This window comes from Dufourea novaeangliae, unplaced genomic scaffold, assembly GCF_001272555.1.
Source record: "Dufourea novaeangliae isolate 0120121106 unplaced genomic scaffold, ASM127255v1 scaffold109, whole genome shotgun sequence".
NCBI lineage: Eukaryota > Metazoa > Arthropoda > Insecta > Hymenoptera > Halictidae > Dufourea > Dufourea novaeangliae.
In genome coordinates, this window is record NW_015373997.1 from 2,429,592 (window position 1) to 2,439,751 (window position 10,160).

The following is a 10,160-nucleotide window of genomic DNA, read 5'->3' on the forward strand; positions in this document are numbered from 1 at the left end:
ACTGTTGTTGTTAATCGAGGATCAAAAGAGACGTATCGCTGCCCTGGAAATTGTTTCTCAGGTGGGTTGGGTAAAAAACTTCAAAGATTAAGGTGTCAGGAACGACGATTTACAATTTGAAATTATAATTCATATCCTTATTTTGAAAGTGAACTTTGAATATTTTTGTATTCGAATATTATTACTGAAGTACACACAGGGGGTGTTCGTGGTAACAGTACGTTGATTGAATGTTGAATTTATTCTACATTTGCATAAATTATTGCGTGGTAAAAAGTGATGGGTAATAAGGTAAATACGTCATTTAAATACGTGAATATTCGAGTATAAAAAAATATGTAAAATAGTCTGGACTCTGCAATTCTCACTTCTATAAAATATATTTCATTTAACTATAGATTCTCACATTTAAAAATATTCTTTAGGGTAACAACTGCGTCGCGGCGCAATTAGAGAAGCTAGAAATGACCAAGGACATTCTCGAGAAAATGAATCTAACCTTAGAAAGTGAGAACTTCGAGCTACGACTCGAAATAGAAAGAGCTAACGCTGACGCGCCGAGATTGCGAGAAAAAGTTGAGCATTTAGAAAAGTAGGTTTCCAAGCTAATGAGTAAGATGATCGATTGATCACCTGATTTATAATCTCTTTCTCCACTCAGATACATAGATCTATTGAAAGCAGAGAAATCGTCCGATTCGACGCCCAGGTTATCAGACAGAGAATCACAGGAGCACGGTTCAAAACAGTCGAGCATAGAAATGGAGAAAACTATTTTCACGTTGAAAAGAATCGTCGAGAAATTACAGGCGGAGAACAAGCGTCTCAGGATCGGTTCGAAAAAGAATCACTTTGTCCATCAGGCACGGAAATTCTATTAATTACAGTAATGCCTCTCTGGTAGCTAGATCAGGACTATCCACGATTATTTATTGAAGCAGAGTGATCAATAGTCTCACGATTCCACAGTTCTGCTTAGTAAAGAGACTAACAGGGAGCACTTAAAAGATTTTGGTGCTCCTATATGCGTACAGTGGTTGTCGAAAGTTTTCGATCAAACTGTAATTCCATCATATCTTTGTCATAATATTTGTCAGGCCAGTATTTGTTAGAAACAGGAGAAGAGATTATTTTTATGCAAGAAATTTTGTAATATCACCAAATCTGAAAAAGGAATGAATCCTCAATAGGGGTACATTAAGAGTTTATTCGATTATATATTTTTAAATATACATTGAAATTAGTCCATGGTGAATCTAGCAATAAAAAAATGTCTGTGGTGGCCCCCTTTCCGTGATACTCTAAGCACGTGCTTATTTTGCTTAATGGTTAATCCAGCCCCGTGTACTACATTTTGCGTTAACAAAACTTAACGTTCCCTTCTAATTTCGCGTTCAGGGAAAATTGTCCGTCAGACAGAGCGATAGTTCGTTGCAAAAACAATACGAAGCAGCTCAGAAACGCGTGGTCGCGTTGGAAGCGGATTTGCAGCTGGCCGAGCAAAGATTGGCCGCGTTGCAAACCGTCCAGAAGGACGACGATTGCGGGGAGGTGCAGGTGTTGAGGGAGCAATTGAACCACAAGTCCGAACTCTTAGACAAAGTGAAACATTTATTATCGAGAGCAGCCATGAACGAAAAGACGCTTCGACAACGTGTAAATATACATTCGAAGGAAACAAAAAACAATGCGATCGTAGCAAAAAAAAAAGGAACAAGCGTAACAAAATTCGCTTCAACTCTTTTTGTTTTTCAGGTACAGCAATTGGAATCGAGGCAAACATTGTCTACGATACCGGAGTGTTACGTGACGCCCCCGACTGCGGAGTAAGTGGACTTCCGGTGAGTACAACGTTTGCAATATATTTACGGTAACGCCTCCAAAGATGCTCGCGATTCGGGACACATTGGTGCGCATTTTTCGAGGTTTGGTACCATTTTCAGGTGTAGAGATGTTTATGTCGGTGACGAAGGATAGATTGTTTCGAATAATTTTTTACAGATCGATGGTATTAAACGATAAATTATCTTAGTGATAATTCAAGAAGGAGTTCGTGACACTACAGCATTTATCGTGTGACGAACATCGTGGATAATATTATGATTATGTAAACTTGGTCGTTTGTGTTTGTTTCTTTTTATATGTAGAGCGTTCCAGCAACATGACTCTTTGAATCACTTTCTCTCCGTTGCGTATTCTTCTTCTGTCTCTTATTTGATAAATAATACTTTACAACGAGTAGTATATTAAGTATGTTTACTCGGCTGGACGTTAAAATTACATGAAAGAAATAAAAGAATTTTAGATAAGATTCGTGAGTCTCGATGAGTTTAAATACGGAATATCTTCCATTGTACACAGTTCGATTTCCAAAAATCAAAATTCTTACGAGAATTTTTTGCGGATATCAAAACTTTGTGGTTGCAATACGTTATTCGATTTGTCACAGTCACGAGCATCGATCGCAGTGTTTAATACGATCGAAATTTCATCTAAATATGCCTCTATAGTTGTATATATATAAAACAAATGAGTAATAAGAAAATACTGTAAACATTGATCACGTTCGGCCATAGGCAAAGATCGCGACAGATCGTCGATTAAACTTTCCCTTGCACAATATAGGCGGGATACACGCACAGATACGCACGCTTAGAGGACATTAGGTATTCTCGACGCGTATGAATTGCTAGGAACTTTATACGGACGATAATCGTTAATAGTCGCTGTCCAGTGCTTGGAGGAACGGCTGAATCGAACCTTCATCCTCGCAGTCGGGGATGAGCTTTCCTTTGTACTTGACGCAGGAATCGGCGCACTTCTGCCCCAGGAAGTATGGTCCAAACATTTTCTTGCATTGGGCGCAGTTTCTTATACAGACACCTGGAAATTATAATAAAAAGATAATGGAAAAAAAATATTAGTAGATTTCTTCGCTACAAGCTCGATTCCTCTACGCTCTCATTTCTTCTTATTTCCTTTTCATTAATAAGTAAGCATCATTAACGAACTATTCGCTATAAGTTCGTTACTTGACTTATTCGATTCAATTATTTTCACTTAAGAATATATAGAAATAGAATAGAGGAACAATTTTCAAAATCATATACCGTAGGGCAATGAGGAATTTATTCTTTTTTTGTTCAATCGTCCAACGTTAATTCAGGGGTTAATCAGATGAAAAAAATGAAAATGTATAATTGCATTTAAAAGGTCAAGTTGAGGAGTCGGTAATTGCGTGAATATTATTTGTGAAAGAAAAGACTTACCAATGGCTCGATCGAATGGACTTCCATCAGCGAGCATGAAGATCATAGCAGAAGCCACGCAAAAGACCAATAACACGCGATTAGATGAGTTCATGGCTGAAAAAAATGCAGATTCGAAATGAATTAAATCCTTCTCTATGAAACTCCACCTTCGGTAATTTCTTCTTTTTTCAAAATAAACGGACTCAAATTTAAATTTTCTTTGCAAAAAGCGTTTATCCCAATTTTACTCTTTAACCCTTTAACGTTCAGACCCTTAAATCGTCATTTCAAAATCATGAAACTGATATATATGTTATATCTTGTTATTTTGAAGTCGAAAATATCGATATTAAACCAATCTATTTAAGAAATTTTTTTTATTTATTTTTAACTCTTTAACGCTCAAATACCTCTTCTGGGGAAAAAATTATTTCTCGCGATTGGTTAATTCAAAAGTGGTTTCAATACGTGCACCTCATTTGTATTTTCGCGACAAACTCCCTGGAAATATGATTTTCTAGATGTGACAGTGTATACGTTACACTGGCGTTGAAGGGTTAAAAACCGTTCCAATTCAAAATTCTCGTAAAAACTGTTTATCAATAAACTCAAATATACCTTCCTTTGCCATTGCAAGGATAATCCCGTTCTATTTCGAAAGAAAGAAAACATAAACAAATAATAATTAAATAACCCTATTCTTAAACTTTTCAGAGTATCCTTAAATATACACAAAAGCAATTTAACAAAGTTTAAAAATAGTCTGTACGAAACATTATGCGCATGAATGTGAGAACGATCAATTTCAGTGATGTAGCAGACGATCGATCGTGCCGATTAAATACTTTCATTCACAGTTAGTCTCACAGTTCGCAGTTACGTAACGATCGATGGGGGAAAAAAAGATCGAGCGTACAATGATCAAGCGGTATCGTCACCGGACCGATCGATAGACCAAACAGGATCTACGAGCGATGGGATAGCGACTCATGATAATCGTGTATACCCGTTTATCGAGTACTCGAATCACTGTACAAAAATCCACGTTTTGCTAGTGCTACGTGAGTCCTGGTGAAGGTAGAGTTAAACAGGATACACACAAATGGTAGTATCTGACCAGCCTCTCTGGCAGGATGTGTAATATGGGCTCGAAACTGCATCGGTATCATATTCACTTTCCTCGATTAATTACCGGTCTCGTCGCCGGCGATAAGGCGAAATGGAGAGGCCAAGAAAGAGACAGCGAGAGAAATCCATGAACTTTCAGGGATAACTCGGATGTCGGGGAGTCGTCGAGACGGTTGATCGCTGGTGCACGTTAATTATACTTTCGGCGCACTGGTTACAACCCCTGGCAAAAAGTATTTACTCGCGGGAATCGACCAGTTCACGATGAAAATTCATTCTATCCGGTTGAAAGAAATATTTATCGTTAAGCTTCAGGTATTTATGCAAGTATTTAGTGGACTTAAGATAGAAGTGTAAAAAGTATTAGCCCACTGACTGCATCTTTTTTGTGTCTTGTATAAATATTTCTTTTTGAAAGGGAAGAACTAATAGTCATTTTAAGACTATTTGAAACAATACAATTTTTTTTTTTGTAAACAGAGTGCTTGCTCACAATGAATAACGAACTAGTAGTCACACTAACACCGTTTTTCTAATGTTTGGATGTCATTTAAAGAAGATTCACACTGCCAATCGTCAAGAAATGTTCCAAGTATTGTCACTAAAGGAATAAAGTAGCTGTGCATTGTAGTAGACAAATACAGTTAGCGACAATTTTCCATTAAAAACTTGATCTTTTTTGGCCAAAAATTGATGTATATGTATTACATATAACATATGCACTACAATAATACTAGAATAATACTTTTCACCTTAAATAAATAGTCTTGTAATCTAGGAGCAACTGGTTCAACGTAAAAATAAAGAAAAGTAGAATAAAATTTTCTCTTGTCAACTTTCGTTCTCGGGAAAGTCAATCTTGAATATGCTTTAAACGTTCATTTGAGGTAGAATTAACTTTAATAGATCTGGCTATAAAATTCTGATACACGTATAGCGTGTAGGAAGAATAATTTAATAGCTTGAAAGTATTGTTTGCTTTGGTCAGAAACATATACAATGGCTGGCTGTCAGGTTCGTTGAGAGAAATTCACAACAATAACAAATAGTTAAACCGGTTATCTCTTCTGTTACCTTCCTCCTTAGAATCTTTTTTATCACCTCATTGATAAATTCTGTAGCATATATAGCCTGCAAATATTTACCCAGATTTAACATTTTTGAAGATTATTCTACTCGAAGCGCAATTGAGAAAACATTTACTTTTCAATTAATTTTCTATCAATTTAACGATAGTATAATACGTAAAGAAAAAATATTCGCGTTCCTCATGTTTGAACCAAAATTTCCTCGAGAATGCGATCTGACCTGAACAAATTTCACTCTATCTCTTTCATTTACGTTTGCATCTAACAAGGAGATGTCCCCGGTGATAGAGCATGGAATTCTCAAATCAATGACATTTGTTTCAGCCATATATGACCATTAGTTTATAAGATATTTAATATTAAAGTTGTAGGCTATATACAGGGTGTTTCCGAACTGTGGATCCAAAAGGGTGTGATTTTACACGCAAAAATAAACCGAGTATGTAGAATCAAATTTTTTCGTACGATGCTTCATTTTCGAATTTGAAAATCTGCTGGATGCGCGTGCAGTTAAACGGCACTTGGTTAACGCGTCTGTCCATTGCATTCTGTTTCTACTTACTGTCAACACTACTGTTATTCGCGTATACGTCTTCCACACGTGTTAGATGTATTCCGAAAATTACTTATCTTGAAAACGAAGCATCATACGAGAAATTTTTATTCTATATTTTCGACTTACTTTTACATGTAGAATCACATCAATTCGAGTTGTACCACTAGTTTGAAAACACCTTGTATATAGCCATCAAATTTCACATTACATATTTCATAAACTAACAGCCACATGCGTCTGAAACAAGTATCATTAACTTCAAAATTCCCATCTCTATCACTGTCCTAAACCTCATTAACAAGTCAACGTTACACTTGGGGACATTTTGTAAGTGTCACTTTCTCACATCGGTCCCGCGACATATTGCGAATAATTCCTGCACTCGTCAAACCGATCGCAATTTTTGCCAGTGGTTGTACAAGCCTGCACCAGAAGCCATCGACCGTCAACGACCATGCAAAGAGGCGCGTAGTTAGAGGCACAAGTGTACGCCTTTTAATAAATCCGAATTATCCTTTCGTCTCGTTCACATCGATATTTGTCGCCCGAAGGCGGCCGTCGTCTCTCTCTTTCTCCACTTACATATCTCGTTCGATTCGTTGTGTCCACTACGTCGCGGTGATCACCATCCTTTTTTTCATCTCCACATGTGTGTATGTATCATTCGTATCGTTTCTTTTTTTCATCTTCTTCTTTCTCTCTCTTAAACACACCGTCATTTATAACCGGAATCTACAACCCGATGCTTCCGCGTTCTCCTTAACGGTCGCATTGTGAACACATAAAAGAGATAATAAATATGGATGTGTGTAAGGTGTCTCTTTATCTTGTCCTCTTGCTCTCTCTGTCTCGTCTCTCCAGGAAGCACTTGAAGATTCAAGACCAAGGATCGATCGATCGTTGTGGTGCTCGCGCGCGTGCGCACGCGTTGCTCGATGTTAACGCACGGCACGTGATCGATGGAAACACCGATATTACGGATCAATGGACCTGTATCTACCAGGTGGATTGGTATAATAACGACGATCAAGATCGCTAGGATCGAACACGAGCGCCGCGTGACGATCACCGTTGTGACGCGTGTGTACACTCGACCACGAGGTTTCCCCACCCAACCGAGCACGATTTGCCGCGTACCGTAAAACTGAAATTATGCGTATGGTTTACGAATCGAGGAGGAATCACGTGTATGTATGTATGTGTGTTTACCTGGCCGTTTGCGATCGGATCGAGCCGAGGCTGTTGGAATTGATAAAACCAGACGAATGACACTGAGCGGTGCACGATGACGGCCTTATATATCCGTAGAGGCCACAGATTCATCCCTCGGACGAGGGAAACCCCGCTGGCCTATCTTACCTTAATTCGATTTCTTCGATTTCCTGCACTCAGAATCCGCTCCGCGAACGCCCCGCCGATGGGATTGAACGTGCGCGCGGAAATTTCGATCGATCGAGACGACGATGACGGCACAGTGGCGGTAATTGGTTAAAGAGGACTACAGTATCTGTCGGGGTGGCCTTCGTCCTGGGGGACGATTTCTTGGGTGCTTTTGGTGGTCCTGGGTGATTCATTCTAATTGCGTCTGAGATTCTATTTTCTGTTTTGGTTGTGTTGTTATTGTTTAAGTGATCGATTGATTGGGGTTCGGTTTCAGGCAAGATTGCTTTGGTTTTGTTATCTTTCTTTTCTTTGGTATGCTTCCATTTGTTCGTCTTTATTGTTTTGTGAAGGAGGATGAAGACTTATTATTTAAACTCATTTATTGATTTATTGGGTATATCAATAAGGAATCCATTATGGTTAGAATATATATTAGAAGTACAGGTTAAATTCAGAATACCTTCCTGATTTTCCGTTTAGTTAGAATGGCGGGGAATGATGGAAGCAAATAATGAATAGTTCATTTTTAGAGCGATTCCAAACTTCCTAAGAACGGTATGTATAGAGTATAAGTGAGTAAAGAATAACATACGTTTAAACTAAATAGTATCAGAGGAGTTGCAAGAAACATTCACTTTCGATAAACGTTCAAGGATTAAACGTCTTATAGTGAATAGTACGTAATCAGATTGGATTAGATCGAACAGATTAGATAGGATGTATTAGATGCAATAGGGATTTAATGAATAAGATAAATTGTTGAGAAATATATCATACTTTATTATATCTAGTTAGAAGTCACAGGAATTACAGATAGTTTGTTTCGAGAACTCCATACATTTAATAATTTCCTGAAAATAATCTCACTATAATAATATTTATCATTCCAAATTTCTTCTTTAATTTTTCTAGTATTCATTAAAATGTAATACTATCACGAATGTGATTTAGCCTCATGTTTAATAATCGACAAATTCTGAAAAAATTCATCATACATGCATTAATTCAGGGAATACCCATACGTACAAGCGAGCAATTATTATGCACAATATGTTTCCTACACGGCATTATACATTCACTTAATCCGTTATTATAGAAACAGAAGTAGCATAACGTTCACTGGAGGATTACCAAACAAACCGTTGTTAACCCTGATATGCTCGAATTTCTTTTTAAAAATATACTTTATTCTTCGTAACATTATTCTATTTAATATCTTTTACAATAATTTATGTCGAATCATCTCAATTTTTTATTTTTTAGCGTACTTTTTTTAGTAATCTTTACTTAATTTTTCGATGAAAAATACAGAAGTTTATTTTCTCATTTGTTACAGATATTCGATCAGTCTTCCCTCCATTTCAATATAAAACAGTATTGTCATACAGCCCTGAACTAATGTACTTCTAAACCAATTATTCTTCTGTTTACATTCAATATATTGCGAAGTGACGTATTTGGACACATTTTTTGGAACATCCTGTATACATTTCACAATATAATATTCGTAACATTATCATTTTAACAATCTCCTGCAATTCTTTGAAAAACTTCAATATGTCGACTAGTCTTTACAGTTGAATTAATATTATAACTACAATTACTATTACACTTCACAACCAACGATCAATTTTATCTTTCTATTCAATAGTTTCTTACAATATTTCATCGTGTAGTAGCGTGTACACGAACCAACCTCCGCTATCTCCTCTTCTCTTGGACTTCCATGTCGACTTTTTTGCGCGAAAATTCATAATCCCAGTACCAGGACTTTTTTGTCCTCAGTTTCCTGTCTATCCGCTGCGTTGAGCTTTTCATCGACATCCCCATTCAACCGCGGAACATGACTTTTCTTATTCAAGACCGTGGACAAATATGCTGTACACGTCTTTCTTGCTCCTCTGATTTTCTTTGGCATTCGTATCCTGCGAATTTCTACCATTCTCGTGGAAATACTGTGACAGAAATGCTCTGTTTTTAGATCGAGAAGACGATCCTGGATCTACCTTGTTTTCCCATAGTTTAGACTCTGAAAAATCTTCGTCGCTGTCAGTCCCGTCAAACTCTTCACCACCTTTTATCCTTTTTATATTTTCGTCGTTGTCTTCATTTTCTTCATTTCGCTGAACTTCCGTAAATACATCCGTGACATCGCCAGCAAGACGTGATTTTGGAAAATCCCCGAAACCACCTTGCTCCTCCGCGGAATAATCACTCTCCCATTCTCTAGTAGCACTATCACTTTCGGATCCACTGAAGAGACCCACGATCCGTTTCCTGTCCCCGCCGTAGATGGTCCGCGTCTCCTTTTCGAGCAGCTCCAGCTTTTTCATTATCGGATCGTCCTTAAGAAATTCGTCTAAATCGAACGGTTTTCTGTACTCGTTCACATCGAAAATTACAGGTCCCATCTGCTCCGTCGTGTTGCTCCTATCTCGTAATTCCGTTCGATCTTCCTTCGATTCGTCGTCTTCGTCGCTTTTTACATTTCCTTCGGATCTGGACCCTTTAAAACTATAATTTCGCGAATTCTTCTCGTCAATTGAACCCTTCACTGAATCCTTCCGCACCTTGTTTTCGTTCTTTTTCCCAGAATTAAGTTCAGCGATCCTGGGAGCCTTCTCGTCGTCCGATATTCCTGGATCGACAGAATCTACGTTCCCTTTCGCCGTTTTCTTTCTGCTTTGGCGACGATCCTCCTCGTCCAAACTTTCCTCCCTTATGTCCGAGTAATCTGGCACGTCCACGTAAGGA

At 37.8% G+C, this 10,160-nt stretch overlaps 1 protein-coding gene across 1 annotated transcript in view; it reads left to right on the forward strand.

The window, feature by feature from the left end:
• The window catches only part of LOC107187965 (centrosomal protein of 290 kDa), an 8,899-nt gene extending 7,069 nt beyond the window's left edge, over positions 1-1,830 (forward strand). Inside the window, exons 12-16 of the mRNA XM_015576174.1 lie at positions 8-61; positions 426-592; positions 662-863; positions 1,399-1,656; positions 1,756-1,830. Of these exons, the coding sequence (XP_015431660.1) occupies positions 8-61; positions 426-592; positions 662-863; positions 1,399-1,656; positions 1,756-1,830 (756 nt within the window). The remainder of the gene's footprint in view (positions 1-7; positions 62-425; positions 593-661; positions 864-1,398; positions 1,657-1,755) is intronic.
• Positions 1,831-10,160: the final 8,330 nt, after the last annotated feature.